Source organism: Anabrus simplex, chromosome 1, assembly GCF_040414725.1.
Source record: "Anabrus simplex isolate iqAnaSimp1 chromosome 1, ASM4041472v1, whole genome shotgun sequence".
NCBI classification, from domain to species: domain Eukaryota; kingdom Metazoa; phylum Arthropoda; class Insecta; order Orthoptera; family Tettigoniidae; genus Anabrus; species Anabrus simplex.
Genome location: NC_090265.1, coordinates 1019079476 through 1019105517, shown reverse-complemented (window position 1 = coordinate 1019105517; position 26042 = coordinate 1019079476). Strand labels below are relative to the sequence as shown.

Below are 26042 nucleotides of genomic sequence, written 5' to 3'. Positions count from 1 at the left end.
ATTGATGATTATTTTTGTGCTTTGATTCAGATACAGTTGATTAATCATTCTTCTATCCTTCCAGTCCAGTCCTATTTTCCTTATAGTTCTAAACAGTAGTTCCCAGTTCACATTGTCAAAAGCTTTTTCTAAGTCAATGAAGGTAAGCTAAGTCGTTCTATTCATTTCCATCCTTCTCTCCAATAACATGCGTAAGGCCACAACACAAAAATATTCCTTTGCATAACATTCCTAAAACAAAATATAACCTAAAGCAAATTAAACTGCACTTTTCCTTACCATAGAATCATTGTTGATATGAGGGAGACGAAAAATGACATGAGAAGAGTTACTGTGTAGCACAAATTTCACTGACGGAATCACTGCTGTCTGTTTGCTCACTGGAATTGTTTTTCTTTTCATGCAACTTTAACGAGGAACCTGTCCAATGAATGTTGCTTTTGCCTCTTTTTGAAGGTTTCACGAAAATGTGACATTGCATTGTCACTGAACAGATTCATCACTCACACTGCTACAGCTTTATTTGGGTGGTGTTTTTCTACAAAATTTTCCACTGTTTCCCTCATTTTGCACTTCTCCCGAATCTCAGTTGAAGTGAGAGATTCCATTGACTTTTCCTCCTCCTCTTCCCTGGGCGAGATCTCCTCCATAATTTCCTCCTGTTGTTCGCGATGCAGGTCCATCAGTTCGTTGCTGGTGAGTTTCTGGCTATGTTCTTCCACCAGCTCTTGAATGTCCACGTTATTCATCTCCGGTCCCATGGTCTTCCCAAAGGACACAATTTCATCAACAATCGACAGCTCATTGTCACCAACAATCCCCTCAAAGTAACGTCCAAGGACACAATCAGGCAACAGCTTCTCCCAAGTGGAAGTGAGAGTTCTCTTGGTGACCCCATCCCAGGCTTTATCGATGATCTTCAGGTAGTTCACGATGTGGAAATGATTTCTCCAAAACTCTCGTAGGGTAATATTTGTTCCTTCGGTCACTTCGAAGCATCGCTGAAATAGTGCTTTGGTGTATAGCTTCTTGACATTCGAAATGACTTGCTGATCCATAGGCTGAAGAAGTGGAATAGTGTTAGGAGGCAGGAATTTAACCTTAATGAACTTGAATTCCTCCATAAGTCGTTGCCAAGGCTTGGAGAATGAACAGGAGTATTGTTCTTAACCAGCAAGACTTTGAGCGGCAGATTATTTTCTGAACGGTATTTCTTCATTACAGGACCAAAGAGCTCGTTCATCCATTCAACAAAGAAAATACGAGTGACCCAGGCCTTAGTGTTGGACCTCCACATAACATTTAACTGGCTGTTCTGCAGCTTTCATTTCTCGAAGGCTCGTGGATTCTCAGAATGATACACAAGCAGTGGCTTTACTTTTAAATCCCCGCTCACATTAGCACACAATAACAGGGTTAAATGGTCTATCATGGTCTTGTGGCCGGGCATTGAATTCTCTTCTGCTGTAGCGTAGGTCCTTCGGCATCTTTTTCCAAAAACATTCCGTTTCATCGCTGTTAAAAACTTGCTGTGGCAGGTAACACTCGGTAACAATGGGCTTCTGGAACTCAGCAGTGAATGCCTCGGCTGCCTTACCCTTCGAACTGGAAGCCTCCTCGTGCCTCACAACACTATGGATTCCACTTCTCTTAAAGTTATCAAACCATCCCCTGCTGGCCTTAAAGCTTTCTTTGACTGCTGGATGTACGTGTACTACATGGTAATTTACTTACGCTGTCGGCATACAACGTCTTTGCTTTCTCGCAGATTAAAATCTCGGTCACAGTATCGCCTGCTAGTTGCTTATCATTTATCCAAACGAGAAGCAACTTTTCTACATCTTTCAGAACACATGGCCGTTGCTTTGATACTCTTGTGACTCCTTTTGCTGCATCTACCCCTTTTATTTCTTCTTCTTTAATATTATGCAAATCTTTGACGTAAACTTGTTACAAAATCTCGCAATATCAGCCACTCACATACCTCGTTCGTGCTTTTCGATCATTTCCTTCTTAACTTCCATCGTCATTGTCTCCTTCTTCCGACAGAATTCCTTTTTAGCCTTCTTTTCGTTCACTGGGCCCATTGTTGCAGAACAGTTACAACACTAATGAAAGAAACAAAACATGTACACTCATACGGTGTTGACTACGCGAGTGAGGCACTCCAACTGAAGTGTAGCACGGGAGATTGATTACACACACTCGCCCAGGAAAGAGAGAGGCAGGGGGGAGGGGAAAACGTAGACACATGTGACGCTCGTATTGCAGACCCTCACTCGCTTATCAAGTTACAATTTATTTTAAATGTTTGCTTGTCTTGCAAAATACTCGTAGACCAAGTTACTTAGATTCTGAGGTTTCACTGTATTTAACGAAGTTTTTATTCTATGGTGCATTTTTAACTGGTATTTTCTGGGATTTCTCAAACTTGCATTTGTTTCAACAGACTGGAAAATTTAAAGGTTATGTGTTGTTCATTATTCTCAATCACTTTTGCCTAATGTTCAGGCAATCTCATAATATTATTCCTGCAGAAGGTCTTGCCATTACTCTCAAGAGACTTGTTTAATTGAATTTTGACATTATCTAACAGTCAGAATTTTTACTTTCAAGGAAATTTTGAAGAGAACAGAACAATTGGTAATGTGATCGTGCTTATGTGGACTTCCTGAGGAATGGGACTGAACACCCCACTAAAAGTCCACTAACTTCTGTACGGTGGTCACAGACGGATGAAGCTTTGCTTTGTTGTTGGGAGAGACCCCTCTCTGTCTGTTACCCAATGCAGTTCACTTCAGGGCAAGAGCTTCCTTGTTGAGATTTAAAAGTTATTCACAGTTCATGATTGATTGATTGATTGATTGATCGATTGATTGATTGATTGATTGATTGATTGATTGATTGATTGATTGATTGATTGATTGATTGATTGGTCATAAACTCTTGCAATCCCAAATGCATAACTTCACGTTCTTGGAATATTGACCAGTCTTTGTTTACATCATGACACTCTAACACACAGTGATATTGTAATTAATCCACTTCACATCTCTGACAATGATATTCTCAAGAAAGGATTGTACTTTGTTTCATAGAATTCCACGAACCTACTACACTGGCGTAGCAGGGGGAGAGGTGATACTCCCACGTGGTGCATCCCAGGTGGCGGATAGGGGGGTCCTAACCGGCTTGCCGGCGGACTTGAGGGAAATAAAATACCTCTCACGGACCAAACACACAACCCCCTGTGGGTGGGGGATACAGACGAAGAATACACCCACAGTATCCTCTGCCTGTCGTAAGAGGCGACTAAAAGGGGCAACCAAGGGATGTTCAAATTAGACCTATGAAACTATTTGTGATTAGTACCACCACGCGGAGAACATCATGGGTTGCTTTTGCTTGTGTGTAGTATCACTATATTAGGTACCAAATAGGTTTGTGATTAGTAGCACACAGGAGCACCGTGCGGTCGGCTTTTGCAGTCCCTGTGATTAATACCACCATATGAGCAGGACCATGGGATGATAGCTACCATGGTTCTGCCTTGCCTGTGATTAGTACCCACTATATGAGGAACACCACGGGATAGGGGAAGGTCCCTGTGGTTAGTACTCTTATGCGATGAACAGCATAGGGTTGCATTGCCTGTAAATGGCACCACAATGTGAGATAAACCATAGGTCTGTATTATTTGTCGAATTTCATAACCTGTGAGTAGTGCCATAATTTGTGGAATACCGCGAGTCTCTGCTACTTTTGATTAGTACCGCAACAGATACCATGGCTCTACTTTCCTGGCGATAAGTACCGTTATGAGGGGCCGATAACTTGGAATTTGGACCCCCTTTAGACTGCAAGCATCATTGATTCTCTGCTATGCTATAGCAGCAGTCCCTTGGTCAGAAATCATATTGTTTTACGTTAGTTTCTGTGAATGTAAGACATTGCGGGTCGCATCCGCTGATTGTTTTAAATTCATCTGCATCCATTCATTCCATTTAGTCTCATTTCGTACCATTAGGGGCCGATGACCTCGATGTTAGGCCCCTTTAAACAACAATCATTATCATCATCATCATCATCATCTTCATCATCATCTTTCATAGAATTTATCACCCCCATTGTTATATTGTCTGCCAGCTGGTGCTCGTTGAGATCATTTTCCACCCACACATCAGCAGAGTTTACATACCCCTTGCCTGGAAATTGCATTTTAACACCTCTTTTGTTGATGGTCTGACTATGTTCACAACATTATTAAATGTGTGTTTTTGTCCAGCACAGGCATTGTTACAGGCTGTCCATATTGTTTACAGTCAAGTTAAAAATATTCATTCCTAATCCCGGCATGCCACTTTTGAACAGCGTAATTGGTCACTGCAAATGCTCTGTTCACATTGCATATCCTATAATAAAGCATAATACAATGAAAATGTTTATTATGTCCATCTTCTTTTGCTCACAACTCGCTAACAGAATCGCCAGATTGAACTAATCATAGACTAGGATGTGGCCAAAAGTCAACAACAGAAGCAATATGTATAATGATCCCTCTTCCATCCTTCTTGCAACACAATTCAATTTATGCCAAAATCCAGACAGATGTTACAAACCAATACAGATTTGTTCTTCTTTTCTTTTAGGGAGCTGTACGAATCGTGAGAGTCAGACACAGTTAGCATCTGCACTATCCAAATCTTCTCTTTTTAAGGACGATGATTCGGTATCTGAGACTTCATCTTTGCATTCTCAAACCTCTCATAGTCTTGCTAGTGGAGCTGGCATCATGCTAAAGAAACAAACATTAGTTTGTGGTGATAATGTGATCAGCTCATCCGATGTATGTCTTACGCAGAAAGAAGAACATGCCCCCCAAATTTTACAAGAGCCAGATGTGATAGCCAGCACAAAGAATTTGAATAACTTAGTTAGTGGGCATGTAGAAAACAACACTCCACCTGTTGCTCCACCAAGAAAGAAGAAGAAGAGCCGAACCCAGACACCTCGAACACTTACTGTAAGTCCAGTTTCCATAAAGAATTCTTATATTTTTAATGAAAATGTTTTTAGTTCTGAACTTGTTACTGTGAAAATCAAAGTGTATATCTAAATTTTTTCTCATGTTCTTCAACATTGATTCCAGTATAAAGTAGTGATAAACATACACTGCACAGTTAATTGAACTGGCTTCAGTACATTCTTCTCAGTAGCAAAAAAAAAACTTTTTTGAAGTACTTTCTTCCATTATGGTTAACCTCAACAACCGACTTCTAGAACAATAACAGTTGATGCCTTGTATTCTTTTACTAACATTGTGATTGGTTAGCCATTTGTATATGTACATAATGTTCCCAAAAAGCAGAAAAGTAGTTAATGAGATGTAAAACAGATTTTTAAAATTATTGTTGTTATCATTCACTAATGAGTCGCTTAGGGCCACATGGAATCAACATTCATTGGCTTTCTTTTGTGCCCATTAGTCTTTCATTTGCAGCAAGTGTGTGTGTGTTCGTTACTCCAACCATGTATGTCATGTGGTCTTCCTCGAGCACTGAAATTTGTGAGAGTTATCTGATTACATCTCGGTTCTGTAGATTTGGCAAACCTAATTCTTGAAGGTCCCTTTCTGTTTGCTTATACCAGTTTGGCCAAGTAGTCTTGCTTTTCAGGAATGTATGAATTTTGTTTGATTGTTTTAGATGTTGCAGAAATTGGACTCTTCACATGTTCATTGTATCTGTGATTTTGGAGATTTGTTTGTAGATTTCTGTATTGGATTTAGGGTAACATACTCCACCTTTGGTTCTTGGTCTTTGGTCCTTGAATTGTTCTCATAATTTTGCATTCTTTAATTTGTAATGCTCTTTTAGTGTTTTACGTTGGAGATTGAGCCTTGTCTGATGCATAGAGTGCTTCTGGTTTGATTACTATTGTGTAGTTCCAAATTTTATCATTCCAAAAAGAGACATTTTTGTTATAAATGTTTTTTGTTAACATTTGTTAATTTTCTAGAGTCTTGTTTCTATGGATTTCTTCTCCTTGTTTGTCTTTTGATCTAGTCCAAATTTGCTAGAATGTCAGAAATGATTTTTGGTCTATGCTGTAACGCTTTTTGAAGTCGACTAGTGTAATTACATTGTTAACATGTTGTGAAAATATTTCAACAAGTTTTTCAGGTTTGTAATTAATGTATGTGATGCATTTACCAAGGTATTTAAATTCTCTGATGTGGGAGATCTTTTTGTTGTTGATTTTTGAGTTTATTTGGTGCTGTTTTAATGTTTGTCCCTTTTTTCCAGATGAGATTTTCAGTCCAATTTTTGGCACTTGTTCTTGCAGTGTTTTAGGTTGTTTTTGTGCTCCTAAAATGTCTTTGGCAATAAGTCCCATATCATCAGCAAAGGTTGGACAAGTCCAATTCTACACCTTTGTATTTAGGTCCTAATCAGTGTGTTGGTGCACCAGTTTCCTCCATTCTCTTACTTTTTTTTTTTTAAGGGCACAATTAGTTGTTACTAGCCCAAGTCAAGGCCTGGAAGTGGAGGCCTCGCCCACACATGCTAGAGAGGCATCCATGGTTCCTCCACATGGGTGATACGGTTTTTCAGGTGAAGTGGGGCTGGTGATTGAGGTGAAGGCTCCCTGCGGGGTGCTGGAACCAACACAGCTCTACGTAGCCTGGACAAGACGTGGGTTGGGAAAGGGGTGATTCCAACCTAGGGGGAAAGTCATAGCTGTGAACTCAGTCTTGATAATGCCAAGTGGAGACCACATGAGTAGACCTACTGAAGGGGGAACAAAACTGGCTAGGTTCGGGCCAGGGGCGGACCGCTGGATGGACGACTGAGGGGCATGATCTCTGCTACGGGGAGGATGGTGAGAACAGCCCTCGGGACCCTAGAAGGGCAACCCTATGATTGATTGAAATATGGATGCTTATAAAGAACCAATTTCAAAAATTTTGACATCAAGGGAAGCCAAGGAAGCTTCAATAGAGCAGATCTGGGAGCAAGCCCAACGTGAAAAAATGGAGACAGAAGTCCCAATTGGACAGGCTGTCTGTCACAAACTCAAAACAAGAAATAGCAACAGAAGCTCCTGTAGAGCAGACTCCTATCACAATCAATCAGCATGATACCAAACTTCTAACACAAGAGAGGAGAATGCTGAATGCCACCTCAATCGATAAGACAGGAAGGACAGTCGTTTTAGCCCTTGGTGAAAGAGACTTTGAAGAGCTCAAAAAGAGAAGCCTTAAGGCTAAGCTCGGACTTGGGCAGATCAAGTTTCAAGTCATCAACGGAAAAACAAAACCCAATGTTGATAAAGATGGAGCTGAAGGTCCTTCTGGCCAATCTTCAGCATAAAAAAGCAGCTGTGGCCAATTTTGCCAGGAAGTTCAAGTATGAGGCTATTGACATGGCCCTTATTCAAGAGCCGTGGGTAGTCAAGGGCAGAGTAGCAGGACTGGCAGAATCTGGAGGTAAGCTGATGTACGATACAACATCCGAAATACCCAGAACATGTCTTCTTGTGAACAGGAAATTAAAGTGTCTTATGTTGCAGGAACGGTATTCACAGGACTCTCTCTCTACATCATAAGCCTTATCACACAACACCGTTTTCCTGTACTCAATTTTCACACTACTTCAATATATCATTCTACACTCCCCAATTTGGATGCTTCAAATCGTTACCTTGCAATATTCATATCAACTCCACTGACCTACTCATTAATAAATTATCAGACGATGCTCATATCAAATATCATCTGTTTAAAATTTAAATAATCTTCACCTGTCCATGTTTCTCGTATTCAGGTGAAGCATACTCTGATCAACGCAACTTATCGAAAATAGAACATATAATTACTTCATGGCAAAATTCAACACTAATTAAAATCTTATTCACTTCATTAAAACTGCAAATGTAATTTTATAACCTGCAATCTTGCAAAATTACTTCTAACGGCCTCTAATATAGATTTAATGCAGGCCTTAACATTAATCCAAATTAGTAAAACTGATAATAAAAATAATGATTAGAATATTGTCCGACTCGTTGGCTGAATGGTCAGCGTACTGGCCTTCGGTTCAGAGGGTCCCGGGTTCGATTCCCAGCCGGGTCAGGGATTTTAACCTTCGTTGGTTAATTCCAATGGCCCGGGGGCTGGGTGTTTGTGCTGTCCCCAACATCCCTGGAACTCGCACACCACACATAACACTATATCCTCCACAACAATAACACGCAGTTACCTACACATGGCAGATGCCGCCCACCCTCATCGGAGGGTCTGCCTTACAAGGGCTGCATTCGGCTAGAAATAGCCACACGAAATTATTATTATATATTAGAATAATAATAATAATAATAATAATATATAGTGACAATATATCTGTGTGTGAATAAAACATCCTATCTACAGATATCCTCTGTGCTATACGTTAAAATAAATCACAATAACTAAACATCTGACAACTCGCGTAACTAGCCTAAATAAATAGTAAACTACCTATTAGATTTATCATCATAATTGGCCTCACATTGTTGCAATCAGGCGTCCGTCGCTGTTGAATTAGAACATATTGGCATTGGTTTCACACATTACCACAATTTTGACATATCCATTCATGGCGTTGATAACAATTTTCACACGTTCACAATCTCTTGCTGCCTTATTTCTAACACACACTTTATGACCTAATTTAAAACTTTAAACTTAAATTATATGTACACATCTTTCTCCTACCGCAGATCATATGTTTTCCACACGAATGAAATTTCCTGTGTGGTGAATATTTGTTAGCTGGACTACTGTTTGTCTTGAGAATGTGTTTCCCCAGCTACCTGCTCTCGGTCAAGTTCCGTTAATCCTGTTACAAAATGTTATTCACCCTCTTGTAGTGGTCTCATTCTTATAGTACAACTGTTTGTTTACCATTCTTTCACTAATTATTAGCTCCCAGTTACTGAAAATGAAAGTATCTCCTCACCAACTAGCTTGCTGTCTGATCGCCATTGACGAAGTTCCCTCTCTTACCAAATGCCTGCTGTAGTTAAATACATCGAAGTGGTGTACAAAGAAAAATAAGATTAATGTCAACTCTTATTATACCAAAATGAATAAGTGCTCCTCGACGTGTTCTTAATATTTGCCTCATGTCTATTACAATGTCATTATACAAGCACATGAACTATTCAGTGCCTTACACACTGAGCAAAATGTTAATGTGTCACATGAATATGATACTGTATAGAAGCGTTTTCAGTTCACGTCTTCATCTCATGATTTCCAAAGAAAGAGTGTCCTTCCTGACTTGGCGTCTGTTCGCAGGTCCTGGTAATCTGTGCGGAGTAATATTCCTTGACTTTTTCAGAGATTTTATGATTATCAGAGCATCTTTTATTTATGCACCACTTCCTGTCACTCCATTAATACCTCTTATGACACATAAATTGGCATTAATTCTGATATTATATTGTGATTGCAAAATTAATCACAGACTTTTAAAAAATTGTGATGGCTTCGGTTGGAATATGTTGCCTGGCGGACTGTAGGGCGGAGTTAAGAAATGGCGGGAATACTCATTCTCCCTTGTCTTACGACTCATCTTCACTTCATTAATTATCGCCCACACATCTAATAAATTTTCTTCATCCACTATTGATACTATATAAATCGGAGTATAATTTCCACAAAAACATCAGTTACTACTGTTGGATATGTTAGAATGACTGAATAATATAGAGCACTACTTTTGAAATACTCAGAATAGTGGCCGGTGATTGGCTGAGATGTTTTGAGACATGACAGTTTGGGTGATTCCATTTCAAGGGTTTCAGGAAGGTATTTCGATATTCTGTCTGCGTTCCTCTGTGGGTCTTTCTCTTGCAAACAGCAGAAAGTTCCCAACATTGACCTCATTTCTCCCCTTATTTTGGCATCCTGGTGAAGTATTGTCCTAGAGATAATTGTTTTATTGCCACAACAGAACGTGCCTTACAGAGACTAGTGTAGCTTAAAGATGCTCCTTGGTGGTCTTTGTCAATACAGGGCTGTGAGAACGACAGAATTCTGCTGTGTGGAAATAATTCACCTATGATATCCTCTAAAAATATGTTATAATGAAATGAGGTTTAATTCAATGGGTGCAATATGTACACAAAAATATATGCAATAATCCAAATCATTATGTTAAGAAACAAGCTGAAATCAAACATTATAGTACGATACTGCTTTCTATTAACTGTTCCAAAATATTATTTAAATCATGCCATAATAACTGATCCATTGTCACATACAAGATTTTAAAAATTAAACACTTATAAACACTAGTAGATTTTCTGTTTATAAGGTGACAGGAGATTTAAAGAATTCCACTAGGCTCATCATCAACAAATTCCCCAAAGTCAGAAAATGGATCATCTACTACGTTGTTCTCTGGTTCTTGTGGTTCTTGCACAACTAACTTACAATAATTCCAGTTCTCTCAGTGAGGATTGGCTTTTTCCAAAATGTGCAGCAAGTAAGTCTGCAACATCTTTTTTTGTAGCTGCTTTTGTCACCGCTCCAGTATAATCTGTCATCGGCTGAAGAGAACTGAATGACATCCCGTGCTTCAGTAAAGATTTGGTGATGCCAACATCAAAGCGGTAACTTACTTCACCTTGGACGAGGACAGGGAACGAACTGAAAATTATATGAAGCTGGATATTTCATGCCTGATTTGACAGCTGTTTTCCAACTCACAGTCTCATTTGTACAATGTTATAGTAGCAAAGGAAAATAACATAAATTGCTTATTTCAGTACAATGCTACAGGTATAGCAGTTTACCTGTTGCTTTTTTTTTTTTCCTCTCAGTGATGGTGTAATATTACGATCAACCATCATCTGAGGTATGTAATATGACATACTGAAACACCCTAGTTAACAACTTGCAGATAAACACCAACAAGTACTGAGAAGCAGTCTTATGCTTACATGCTCACAACCAGCGATTGACCTGCCTGAGATTTACTGCGCATAACAGCAGAATGAATAGAGAGTGATAATTAAATCAGCATAAACAACGTGAAAATTCAATCTTTACCTATCCCAAATGAAGTAAATATAGCCTAGATGGACTTGTCCCACTCTGCATCCTCACTTATAAGAATGTATCAACTAATCCAAGGACTTGTCCCTATTTGCAGCCTAGGTGCTTGGTGTGTGCACTTGTCCACTTCTGCATCAGGATTGACATTGGACATTTTTGTAAATTTCTGAGTGAATTATTATTATTCTTCTGTAGGTCTTGGATACTTATAAAATGACAAAGTAATTTATTATCATCCACCTATTCAATACTAGATGATCCTTATATTCAGGATATAATTATTTTACATTAGTTGTTATGGTACATGTTTTGCTTGTCCTTGAAGCATTATCAGCCAAAAAAAAAAAAAAAACCAAACCCCATGGCACTACAGCCCTTGAAGGGCCTTGGCCTACCAAGCGACCGCTGCTCAGCCCGAAGGCCTGCAGATTACGAGGTGTCGTGTGGTCAGCACGACGAATCCTTTTGGCCGTTATTCTTGGCTTTCTAGACCGGGCATTATCAGCCAATTTAACCTTTTATAAACTAGGTCAGGGCCCTGAATTATTTACATAATGCATGAGATTATCCCTTAAATTCTAACGTTACATATATTTTGAGAATAGTACATAGTCGTTGCACTTGAACCTTCTGTACAATGGATTGTTTTGGTTAAAAATTACACCAAAAAAAATTTATCTTAATGAGCAAGATTTCTTATAATGTTCTTATCTTCACTTCATCTATATATCAGTGTACTAACACAATAGTTGACAATATCATTAAACGAGTAATAATACATTCAATAGTTTATTCATATTGAGCCATGCGCATAAGAAAACTCCAGCCAGTTCTTATCCCAGGGTAATTATCGTAGTTATATTTTTACGTGATTTCAAAAAGACGCCAATACATAATCAAATATCTCATCGATTTATCATAACTATTGATTGACATCTCCACCTAACGTATCGCTTCAAAATCGGGAATAGTAGATTATGCTATATCGGGGGTTTCCAATTAGTAAGGGCTCGAGGACCACATTGGAAACCTTAGGTATGATCGCGGGCCACACTTTAATAATAGGCCAATTTTCGTGAAGTTCTTCAAATAGAACATAGTTCAGTTGAAATGAAGGTTTGATAATTGGAATTGCTTAAAACACTATTGTACATCAGAATAAAGGAGTTAAATTAAAAATTAACACTATTATACCCAGCACAATTGAATTCTGAAGAAAAGCACCCAACAATGACAGTTCATTTGAATTAATGTTTGACAAATGACAAAAAAGAAAAAATGCCTTAAGAATAACGTAAATTAATAATGCAGTCAAAACAAAACTTAAAGGAGGACAATTTAGTGGGAGTAGTATGGTCGATCAGCTGCATCTACCTCCAGCTCTGTTGTTGCTAATCTCAAAAGATGCAGCAAGGAAGAATCTGAAAGTCGACTTCTGTACTGATTTCAATGAATTTCATAGATGAAAAAACAGTTTCACATATGTACGTGCTCCCAAACACTGAAGTCATTTTTAGTCCAAATTGTCTTAACTTTGGGTATTTTCGCTGGGTAGCAGTTTAAAAAATGTGATCCCCTTTCTTGTCTTGTCTGTAGGAACGTATCGGCTTGTAGACTGCACAGCTTAAGTTGTAGTTGTGGTTCTTGTTCCTCGATTGCAGCACCAAGAGGATTCACGTAAAGTTGTATACTGCTTTTCAGAATTTCAGTTTCCTTGAATCGTATGTTGAATTCTTCAATGATCTCTTGAATGTGTGAACTGAAATCTGAAAATGAATGGTTTCTTGGTTCTTCTCCGTCGCTAATTCTATACAGCAGGGGAAATGATTCAATTCATTGTTTTCTAAATAACGTTTGAAAAATTTCAATTTGTTTCAAAATCCATTAACAGTTCCCACCATATCTGACACCTCATGGTTTCTTCCTTGAAGATTCAGGTTGAAGGTGTTAAGGTGATTTGTCATGTCTGTTAGGAAAGCTAACTGCTTGAAAAACTCTGGGCTTTGAATTTTCTCTTCTAGTTCTGAGGTATCTGATGAGACAAACTTATTAAGGAATTCGGGGATTTCCTTGCGAATTGCGAAAAAACAGTGAAGGCACTTACCTGCAATCAGCCACTTTACATGGTTGTACAGCAGCAAGCCTCCATATTCTGCGCCAATTTCCAGCAGAAATTGTTTGAATTTTCTATGCAATAGGGCTCGATTTCCACCCCCTAAACATATTAATAATTATAACCACAAGTTCAAAAACTTCTGTTTTCTTAATTGATTTCTCACACAACACTCCCTTGTGATTGAGACAGTGGATCATTGGACATGTTACGCCAATTTCTTTTAGCAATCCCGTCAGTCCTGTCTTCACCCCTGCCATTGCTGGCACCCCGTCTGTCACAATGGCTGAACATTGTTGACAGTTCTTCTAACAGCATTATAAATGTCCCTCCCTTTTGTTGAAGAGAGCAGACATCAAACAGCTCCTCTTTACTACTGAAGTCTTCGAAGATAGTGCGTACAAATATTAGTGGCTGACTGAGTATGTGGAGACGGGTGGAATAGCCATCAAGCCTTACCGGGCGAGTCTATTGCTGCGTGTATGAAGGGGTTGGGGGCAAGGGCGCCTATACACGGGGGCGTCCATACCCGGGGGCGCCCATCCCCCCCCACCTAGCTCTCAGGGAAAGGAAAAAATATAACGTAGTCAGCTGTTTTTCTTTCAAGAAAATGGTTAAAAAGTCGGTATTACGTAGAAGTGGTACGGGATATTGTGGGTAGTATTCTACCGTAGAATACAAGTCGCCATTCATCCTCCAAAATATTAAAAATACTATATACCCCAAGGTCTAGGCCCCCCTACAAACTATCGTATGGGCTCCCTTGGCATGGGGGCCAGTGGAGGGGCCTGCGTCCGCTCTTGATGCATCCTACCCTGTGTGATACGGCGCGTCGCTCGTAGAACGGCTGACTTAATTCTTTATCAACTCCGTTTGCTCATTTTTTCTGTATCTATTTCAGACCAGCCACTTGCTGTTATGAGTGTATTTTATACATTTCATTAACATTAGCGATTAGAGTTCAGTTTCTGTGGAGTTGGGACCAGTTTCACATGAATGTGAAGATTCTTTGTATCAAGTAGGCAGTGCATTTCTACGAAAACATTTTTAGACAGGTTGGAAATTATGAAACAGTTGAATGTTGTACATCGTATATGTCTGCATAACAATTTAAATGTTGTTATGTCATCATTAAGATATGTATGACAATATTCAAATGTAAGTTGTTGAAAAATATTCTCAAATGTTTAAATATTGGTTTTATACTAATTGTGGTAAGATATGCATGCAAGTGGAAATTATATCCATACGAAATATATGCCCTCGCAAGAATGAGGGTTTTACATTTAAAAAATAAAATTATTCAGATCAAGTAAATACTTAAAAACAGGAAATAATATTAAACAATGAATTAATTCTGACTTGGGATAATTTTCTGAACGAGCTATGAAATATTTTTGGTACATTTACTTCAAATTTCTTAAAAATATATATAATTTTTCTAAAGCTCTTGCGGGCCGCACAATATGGCTTCGCAGGCCGCATGCAGCCCGCGGGCCGCCTTTTGGAAACCCCTGTGCGATATCTTAGTTCTAAATTGTATAGTATTCCAGCAAGTTATGAATAACACCTCAGTATATCTTAATTACTATGATTTATTGACAAAATGTGATGGAAAGTAGAAGAATGTGAAATAAATGGATTGAAGATCCAAAATTAATTAATTACCGTATAATCTCGAATACCACCCGCACTATTTTTTCGAAAATATCGCTTCCAAAATTGGGTGCAGGTCTTATTTAAAATGTAGGGAAATTTATCTTTCCGAATGTGCGTAAATTGGGTATCACCGCCGGCGCAGCTTGGCAACAATGCTCTCCGCTTTCAGTGTACACTACTTCCGCGCTTGGTGTCAGTCTCACGCACGTTCTCGGAGTATCAACATGAATTCCACAAAGCGTTTGCATCTTTTACTGCGAGTGAGAAACTGAAAGTAGTTCCGGAAGCCGAAATTATTGGAAATCTTGCAGCCGGTAGGAAATACGATATTGACAAGTCGTGTATTCGCGATTGGAGAAAGAAGAAAAATGTTCTGTTAACATGTAGTGGTGATCGTAGAGCTTTTTGTGGACTGAGTGTACAGTTCCCAGAAATTGAAAAAACTTTATAAATATGTGACAGAAAGGCGGGAATTGGTATATGGTGTGTCAACCGAAATGTGCCAGCTAGAGGCATTCGGCAAGCCGAGAATGGGTTTGTAATTTTTATAAAAGAAATGAGTTGAGCGTACGAAGTCGTACCTCAATTTCACAGTGTCTGTGTCTTCCTGGTGCCTACGATGAGAAGTTATTGTCGTTTCAGCTTCACATAATTCGGTTGTGAAAGGAAAATGCATATTTGCTTTCCCAAATTGGTAATGCAGATCAGACGCCAATCTGCTTTGAAATGCCAGTGGACAGGACTGTGAATGTTAAGGGTGCGAAAAGTGTTACCATTAGAACAGCTGGTAATGAAAAACAACGGTGTACAGTAATGTTGTTTATTCTCGCCGACGGAACCAAATTGCCACCTACATTGTTCTCAAGCAAAAGATGCTTCCTAAAAAATCTACCCGCTGGTGCTATCGTCAGATCTCAGAACTCTGGCTGGATGGACAGTTCACTTGTGGAAGACTGGGTAAAGTGTGTCTGGCAACGTCACCCTGGTGCGTTATTGGGACAAAAGAGCTTGCTTGTTCTCGACAGTTACCGCGGCCACACAACAGATGTTGTGAAGAAACATATCAAGGATGGGAAAACCGACCTAGCAGTCATTTGGGGCGGGATGACGTCTATGCTACAGCCGCTGGATGTCTGCATGAACCGACCATTTAAAGCAGCCTTGAAACAGTTCTATACAGAATGGATGGTGGCTGATGATCACACACTGACGCCAACTGGTCGCATTCAGCGCCCGGGAGTTCAGCTGCTGTGTTCGTGGATTTTGACGGCATGGAATCGTATCCCTGGAGACCTCGTACGGAAGAGCTTCGGGAAATGTAGCATTTCTAAAGCTATGGATGGCAGCGATGATATTTTGTGGGAAGGTGATGTTGATGAAAGTTCCGAAGTTGGTACTGATGATGATGATGATGGTGAATGAACTCGTTGGATATCGTTCTGGAAATGTTCGTGTACTTTTATTTGTATTTTCTAATCATTTGATGCGTGTTAGTAAAGATTGTAAATAATTTTTACTTCACTTTTTTTTTTTTTAAATCTTGTTCTTTCAAAATAAGGGTGCGGGTCTTACTTCGTGGCAGGTGGTATTCCAGATTATACGATAATTTGATTTTAAGAGATCATTCATTGACATATTCGTTGCTTGTTACATTAATTTCTTATTGAAATGAACTAATGTTCCTTTTTCACATTACATTTCATAATTAAAAGAGAACAATGGGATAATTGCAAATTATCTTGGTTAAAAATTTGGTTAAGTTTGTGACTTCCCCTCTCGGAGAACAATCATCGAACGAGAAATGCAACCATTCAAGCTAAGGGCGCCAATCTTTAAGTTGAGGACTTAAAGATAAAAATTTATAATCAAGCTTGGACGGACTCTTATCACAGGGGTGGGGTGATAGTGCACTAATCATTAAGCAGGAGAATTAGAAATCAAAAGGCTAATTAAGGCAGATTGATTAAAGTGAACTAGAAAAATATTATTTATTATCTTTAATATAAATGACGACGGTTTAACGAGAACTGAATTTAAAATAAAAAATGAATTTAACAAAAAAAAATTGAATGACTCTACTTCGCGAATACTTGCAATATCTTTAACTCGCTTGTTCACCATGTAGTCTTGTTCTGCTGGTCCTTGGAAAGCTTCCATCCTTGTAGCTGGAACATCACCGGTCGTCTTTGAGATCTCTTCATCTGCAGCTAAGTACCATTCCTGCCTTGCAAATTGCACCCACCACTAATTGGAAGATGACTTCAAAACTAACACTCCCTATTATGCTTTATCCCATATATTGGAGATAAGCCCTAAGTCATAGTTAGAAGAACCACCTTGGGTTATATGGAGAGGATACTCAATTAAGAATCCTTCCAACTTTACTGAAAATGTTCTCTGAAGTTTCATTTCTATCTAGATTAATACTACCTATTGACTTAGACTGGTTCAAACCGGTCTTGTAGCCGAGCTGTACGTACTTCCTGATGAGAGTGGCTATACACCCCTCATTCAGAATTTCTAAGTATCGAAACGAAGAATCAAGTAGAGAATCAAGTAGAATAATGTAGAATAATATCGATCAGAATGACGCCAAGAGCTCCAACACGCCCTTTTATAACCTTCTCTCGCGCTAATTACAGGTCGCTACACGTGGTCCAATCAGATGACACGTCTCTCCCCACTCTAGATATTAGAGTTGACGGGTCTTAACCATGATATAAACTGTTCTTCTATTAGTCCTTTCACTCAGTATCCATGGCAACATGACGCTCCTTTGAAAATATAGGCGGTGATCAGTTTGAATAATTCTGGTCGAAATACGGTAGCTTACGTTAGGACGCGTGAACACGTGCTCGCTTTTCCCAGAACTTGGTGTCTAAATTTGTCCTTCCTTCTTCCTCGGTGATGTGGCAAGATAGAGGAAATCTACTGCAAGTTAATTTTAAACTAATGTCGCAAGAATCTAAGTGAATATTAGGATATTCAGCCCTCGTTTACAAGTCGTAGTTACAAAGTAATGAAATGATAGTGAGCAAATGATTAAACATGAATTATAATACAATTACATACCAAAATAAATATCATGACGTTAAATTCCTGAATTAATTACACATAATAAAATTAACATAATGCCACTGTAACGTCTGGAACGTTACAAGTTAAGCAATTAATCATATCACTATATATTCTTGATCATTCTAGTTATTCTTCTTCTTTTATTTCTTAGGTCAGTTACTTTCCTTCATTTATATACGTTGTTTCATAAAAATTAGCTTAAGGAAAAGGATTGCATTCATGTCTGTGTACCATAGGCTAATATTCATTTAATTTAATAATATTGTCATTGCGTCATGTGTCAACTTAATATCCAACTTAAATAAAATATACATCATAAATAACCAAACAAATTCTTAACTACATTGAAAATTCAACATATCACCTGACGCGACTCAACTAAATATTAGGGAATATCAGGGTTAGCAATATCAAGTGACTTTTATTCAATTGAAATTACTGGTAAGAACTAGCTTTATCTACTCATAACTATCAAAACCTGCCATCAGTAATATTTCAGAATATGTGACTTTATTTTAGGAATACTATGTTGAGATAATCATTTAAATAGATAATTCTTCTCATCGGGACTCATTTCTATGATTTGTTCCTGGCACACTATTTTATAATTATCACATCATGTCGTCATTATTGTATGATATGGATTCTCATTCAATGAAAATTTGTTACTGCTTCATAAGTACAATTGATCCGAGCTTGCGTTAATATTATCTACTTTCTCTTCAAATATATCACATACATTCTTTATATCATAGTAGCAACATATTCTTTCAATTCCTTCATTATCATTCTCATATAACATCGTTTCATATCTCTATCTTCCCATTTCACAACATCATGTTTGAGTCATCAGTCCATAGACTGGTTTGATGCAGCTCTCCATGCCACCCTATCATGTGCTAACCTTTATATTTCTACGTAACTACTGCAATCCTACATCTGCTCTAATCTGCTTGTCATATTCAAACCTTGGTCTACCCCTACTGTTCTTACCACCTACCAAACCAAACCAAACCCCATGGCACTACAGCCCTTGAAGGGCCTTGGCCTACCAAGCGACCGCTGCTCAGCCCAAAGGCCTGCAGATTACAAGGTGTCGTGTGGTCAGCACGACGAATCCTCTCGGCCGTTATTCTTGGCTTTCTAGACCGGGGCCGCCATCTCACCGTCAGATAGCTCCTCAATTCTAATCACGTAGGCTGAGTGGACCTCGAACCAGCCCTCAGGTCCAGGTAAAAATCCGTGACCTGGCCGGGAATCGAACCCGGGGCCTCCGGGTAACAGGCAGGCACGCTACCCCTACACCACGGGGCCGGCCTTACCACCTACACTTCCTTCAAAAACCAACTGCACAAGTCGTGGGTGTCTTAAGATGTGTCCTATCATTCTGTCTCTTCTTCTTGTCAAATTTAGCCAAATCGATCTCCTCTCACCAATTCGATTCAGTATCTCTTCATTCGTGATTCGATCTATCCATCTCACCTTCACCATTCTTCTGTAACACCACATTTCAAAAGCTTCTATTCTCTTTCTTTCTGAGCTAGTTATCGTCCATGTTTTACTTCCATACAATGCTACGCTCCACACGAAAGTCTTCAAAAACATCTTTCTAATTCCTATATCAATGTTTGAAGTGAACAAATTTATTTTCTTAAGAAAGCTCTTCCTTGCTTGTGCTAGTCTGCATTTTATGTCCTCCTTACTTCTGCCATCGTTTATTTTACTACCCAAATAACAATATTCATCTACTTCCTTTAAGACTTCATTTCCTAATCTAATATTTCCTGCATCACCTGCACTCCATTACTATTGTTTTGGACTTATTTACTTTCATCTTGTACTCCTTACCCAAGACTTCGTCCATACCATTCAGCAGCTTCTCGAGATCTTCTGCAGTCTCAGATAAAATAACAATATCATCGACAAATCTCAAGGTTTTGATTTCCTCTCCTTGGATTGTGATTCTCTTTCCAAATTCCTCTTTGATTTCCTTTACTGCCTGTTCTATGTAAACATTGAAGAGGACATATCTCTTCCAATTATATCAAATACTCATCTCATATAACTTATATCAACGTGTAAATAACTTCATTCTTTATTAATTATATCATCTGTTCACAAACTTCATATACAGCATCAACATGACTTCCATTTACCTTCATATCCATATTTAACTTCATTTCAATTATTCATGATAACATATAAACTGCAAATATTAAAGTAATATTCTACCTTTCATCTAAAATCCTACAGTATTCTATTCTAAACACTTCATATACATCATGTCATATTCCGATATGGTTTTTTTGGTATAATTGAAATAACACTGTCGCATATTTAAGTCGCTTTCCCTTACCAAAGATGGTCTAATTTCCTATGAAGAATACCTATTTCCATTGTATTATCGACAAATTATTAGGTCACTCACGAGAAACTAATGTAAGTTGATTCATTTGGAAGACACAATCATCCTATCATCTATTCCTCAAATGCAAGCAATCTACAATACATATTACCTAGCAATCTTTTTGAATTCTCTACAAAACTTATCTTTTTCCTTTAGCCATCTGGATCATGTTGTTTCTAGTTCGCCATCAGCAGCTGTGGTTAGTCTGCATGGTTCACCAATATCCATCGAGACGTTACTGGGAATGTCGCACTCTGCTGCCATCATCTTAGCTGGATTGATCCCGGACAGTCAGCCATCTTCTCCTTAGAGACTCATGGCGAGTTTGTCTTGCGCAGTTAGAAGAATTGAATACACAGATGACATCAGCTGAAACATGATATTGTAGTCAAAGCCTTCTAACATTAATAGTCAAGTATACCGAGCTCGATAGCTGCAGTCGCTTAAGTGCGGCCAGTATCCAGTATTCGGGAGATAGTGGGTTCGAACCCAAGTGTTGGCGACCCTGAAGATGGTTTTCCATGGTTTCCATTTTCACATCAGGCAAATGCTGGGGCTATACCTTAATCAAGGCCATGGCCGCTTCCTTCCCAGTCCTAGCCCCTTCCTGTCCCATCGTCACCATAAGACCTATCTGTGTCAGTGTGACGTAAAGCCAAAAGCAAAAAAAGTCAAGTTTAATATAGGCTTTTCTTCTTAAGTTTGCAGACCTCCAAAATGGCTACTGTAGCCTCAATTTCTTGTGAAAATGAAAACCTACAATCTGCTTTCCAGTCTTTGACCAGGTCAGGGATGTAATGAATGAATCAATCAGATATAGGCTGTTATTACGATGGGGTCGCCACTCCCAAAGTGATTTACATTAATGAGTGATAGATGCTATGAAATGAGAATGGAAAGTGTTGCTGTAATGAAAGATGACAGGGAAAACCGGAGTACCCGGAGAAAAACCTGTCCTGCCTCCGCTTTGTCCAGCACAAATCTCACATGGAGTGACCGGAATTTGAACCACGGTATCCAGCAGTGAGAGGCTGACGCCCGCCGTCTGAGCCATGGAGGCTCTTCAATTTCTTGTATTCACTGCAATTGCTAAATGAATTGATGTTTATAACTGTTGCATTAGATCGAATTTCTCTTCTCTGAGCCAAGGCCTAGTCTTTGCCCTCTTCTTAGCGTTTGGCTTATTCACCTTTTGCTGTATGTTATGTATTTGATGCAAATATTTTATTAATAACGTTGCATTTACAGATAGTGTTCTCATATAGATGTCTCTAAGTTCTTCTTTCTTTACTATATAATTCTCAATGTTATATGGTGTGGTTTGCTTCTTGATTGATTGTGTCCGCTTTCTAGAAGTGTCTGTTCATTTGTGATTTTTTTATATAGTGTTAGGGTTAACAATTCAAACTCTATTTTTATCATATGCACTGCCTATATGATCGTGACTGTTTCGTCTTTGCGCGATACCGTATTTCTTTGACATTTTATAACTATATGCGTCGTATTTAATACTTTCCACATATATTGCAATGTGTGTGGCTTAATAAAATCCTTAAATATTAAACAATTCTTCTTAAAATTGGTAAAACTCAAATTGTAGTCAATAATGTCAGAGGCAGAACCACTGGTTGAACAACAAATGTGCGGGTTTGTGATCAATCTTTAGCAAACAACAACGTATCAATTATGTTGAATAGTTTAACAATCTCCAATTATTTTATAGGAAGTTGTGGAAATTAGTGTTGTTATCGTCAGATGTTGGAAAAGCTTGTGCTAGTCGAGTCTAATGTGCTAGTCTAAAGGGGAATTCAACTTGGAACGTAGATGTAATTAAGAACAGCTAAGTAAATGCATGTAGAAATCTGGAAAGATAAAGAAGAGTCTGTGTATGTTTTGGTAAATGGAATTAAATGATATTAAAAATAGTAAAGTGAACTAATTAATGCTTACCCCTTTGATTATTGGAGAATTATCAGCGTTAGCTGTACAAGAAGGTCTGACAGTCGATTTGTTTCTACTTCTCGTATTGTATGGGTGTGGCTGTAGTAGCGGGGAGTGAGTCGGGAAAGGAGAGGTGGGCGGGACATTGAGATCGCTGGTGGTGTGCGGAGGGGAATTGATGTGACTGGGAGATGGGAAAGTTGTCTTCATCGGTAAAGTGGAATTGTTTATAAATTTTTAATTGAATATTTTCGTAAAGTTGTTATTGTTTATTTTAAAAGATGCGAACAATTATGGAATAAGTTCAATTACCAGACTTTTTGTTTCTAATATGTCGTTTAAATTTTGATTCCTGTTAAAGTATTGATCTAAATGTATGTATTTTCAAACTCTGTCTTTAATCTACCTTTATTTATACATTTTAAGATTTTTAAATACCGGTCTATTCTAGGAAATTCATGTCCCATTTCCTTCATATGGGCGCTTATAGCAGAATACTTATTGTGTTTTAATGGATTCTAATGTTGTAATGTTCTAATGTGAAAACCTTGGTGGAGACCATAGACTGTTGGTTGCAGTTATTGCAGAGAAAAGACCTCCCAAAGTCTGTAACAAGAGAGTCCCAAAAATAAAAACTCGGCGACTAACCGAGCCAAGTGTAAAGGAAGAATTCAGGGAAGGTGTCCGCAGGTTGTTGCCAAGAGAAGAACTGAAATTGGTAGATGAAGAATGGGATACTCTAAAGAAGGTTGTGGTTGGTACAGCAGAAAAATTATTTGGACGACGGAGTCAAATAAGAAAACCTAAAGAAACTTCCTGGTGGAATGATGATATTAAAAAGGCTATCAATGACAGAAACCATGCAAGAAGATCCTTATATGAAGCAAGAACGTGGGGAGATCAACATGAAATAGAGGAGAAGCTGTCACTTTACAGAAAGAAAAATTTGCACGTCAAACAGTTGGTTGTAGCTGAAAAGCAGAAATGCAAGGAAGATCTGGCTACCAAAATAATGCAGGATGGAAATAAAAAACTGTTATACATTATTGTTAAGAATAGAAGAACTCAAAATGAATCTATCCAATCTGTAAAAGACCAAAATATTACAGGAGTTCCAAAGGCACTCTGAAACTTTGCTGAACTGTTATGAAAATGTCACCCCATTAGATGACGAACCTTATGATTTTGGCAGCAAAAATATCACTAATCTGACATGGTTGGAAGTAGAGACAGCAATATGTAAGCTGAAAAATAACACATCAACTGGATCAGATGAATTAAGTGTTGAGATGATCAAAGCACTAGGAGAGGTAGGACAGCAGTGGATGTCTAGGGTACTAAATGGAATCTGGAAAGAGAATGTAATACCCAATGACTGGAAGCAAGGAGTCATCATCCCATTGTTGAAAAAAGGTGATAGAAAGAAATGTACCAACTACAGAGGTATAACTCTGCTGTCACATGGCCTCAAAATCTATGAATCCATCCTTGAGACCTCATTTTTGCCACCAGAATGCTCTATGAGAAGTATTGGGAGAAAGGTAAAACACTAATAACTGTTTTTCTGGACATCGAGAAAGCATGTACCACGCAGGCATATATGGGAATGTTTGAGACATAAGAAAGTGCTCGATGACATCATAGCACGAGTACGATGATTATATGATGAAACCAAGTGTTGTGTCCAGGTCCAGGATGGAAGGTCATGTCGGTTTGAAACGATGAGTGGAGTCCAGCAAGGAAGTTGTCTTTCACCACTTCTCTTCATAATCATAATGGATGAAGTTTTAAAAGCGGTTAAGAGAAAGAATCCAACAACTAATGCCCTGGTTTTTGCTGATGATGTCATGGTATGGGGTGAGACAGAAGCAGAAGTATAAACTAGACTAGATCTCTGGCATGAAGCTTTTACAACCTTTGGTCTCAAAATCAGCAAAACAAAGACAGTTGGCTTGGTGATGAGTAGAAACTCTCCAACATCTAAGAATTGGAGATGAGGAGACGGATATTGTAGATACCTTCCAGTATTTTGGTAGTGTTCTGTCATCAGACAATACCATACATCAAGAGATTAGTAACAGAATACAGAAAGCTTCCAAATTCTGTCACGCTGTACGTCAAATACTTTGGGATGAAACATTTCCGTTAGTTTCCAAGATCAGCTTGTACAAAATATATCTAGTACCTATACTGACGTATGGCCTGGAAGCAGCAACACTTACTGGACCAACAAAGAGTCGTCTTCAGGCAACAGAAATGAAGCTTCTCCGTTCTTGTCTACAAAAAACAAAAATGGTTAAAATAAGGAATGTGGATATCCGACAACAGCTTGGATTAGAAAGAAGCTTGCTAGAGACTCTAGAAGTGAAGAGATTGCAGGGGGATGGTCACATGAAAAGAATGAACCCTCACAGGACTCCTCAAACATACTTTGACCACAATGTTCCTGGGAAGAGACCAAGAGGAAGACCTCGTGATGTTTGGGAAAAACAGATAATGAAGGATCTTGAAATTAGAGATGCGAACTGGTGTTGCATATACGAGCAGCATCTGTGGATGGATTGAACAAACTGGAGGAGGCTTGTACACAACCGCACCCGGCTTGCTGGAGCGAAGAAATTATGATGATGATGTAATGTTCTAAATATCGGGTTTGGAAACTACGGCCAGTTTGCCCAATATACGAAAAATTTATGTTGGGCACACGCGAGTCTTTAACTCCCGGCTCCCATATATTGGTTGTAAGATGAGTTTACTATGTTGGAATTAAAAAATATGTTTCGGTTTGTATTGCGAGTTCTATACGCAATATTGACATCATGTTTTTTAATCGAGTTAGTAATTTGATGTATTGCTGGATTTGTATATGTGAAAGCTGCAAAACTTGTTTTTTGTTTTGTTTTTTAGGTTTTTCTGGGGATAGAAATTTTGCTAATTTTAATTTGGTTTTATTAATTTTGTTGATCATGTCTAATTTGTAGCCATTGAATTTTGCCATTTCTTTAATATAGTCAAGTTCTTTCTTTCGATTATCTGCTGAAATTGGAATTTTCAACGCTCTACAGATTAAACTGAAGAAAGTCACTTGTTTGTGAGAATGTGGATGTAATGATTCGTTTTTTATGGTCAGAGGGGCAAAATAAGGTTTCCTATAAATCTGGAATTCAATTTTTTTGTTCTCTTGTTATCTACAAAATGTATGGATCTATTGAATTCATCTTCTTTTCTAAATTTAATGTTGCTTTCAAAACTGTTAAGAAATTCTAATATTGTCTCACTACTGTTTTGTTGTCTATCAATTATGGCAGACATGTCAACATACCTCAGCCATAGATCGAGTCCATTGATCTTGTTTATTATTCTACTAGACTTTAAATGGTCCATATAAATATTGGCCAAAATTCCCGAAATAGTATCAGCCATTGCCAAGCCCTTTTGATGATAGATTTTTTTGTTGAACGTGAAATAGTTGTTACTCAAAACAAACACTATTAATTTGATAAATTCTTCTATTTCAAACTTACTTTACTTATTATTATCAGAAATATTAGTTTTTGTAATACTGATGGTCTTGCTTACCGGGATGTTAGAATGCATATTAGTGATATCATATGAGCACATTACATGTTTAGGTTGAAGTTTGAAATTATTTATTTTATCACAGAATTAAATGAAATAAGTTTCATAATGATAGATCTGTATTGAACTGTGATTACAATACAGTAAATTAATGTATTATT

General features: G+C 38.3%; 1 protein-coding gene across 7 annotated transcripts in view; it reads left to right on the top strand.

Annotated features, from left to right (window-relative positions):
- The window catches only part of LOC136857908 (WD repeat-containing protein 44), a 233949-nt gene that overhangs the window by 97940 nt on the left and 109967 nt on the right, over positions 1-26042 (top strand). For all 7 annotated transcript variants that reach the window (XM_067136972.2, XM_067136971.2, XM_067136970.2 and 4 more), the window contains exon 4: positions 4650-5023. In XM_067136972.2, coding sequence (XP_066993073.2) covers positions 4650-5023 — 374 coding nt within the window. The remainder of the gene's footprint in view (positions 1-4649; positions 5024-26042) is intronic.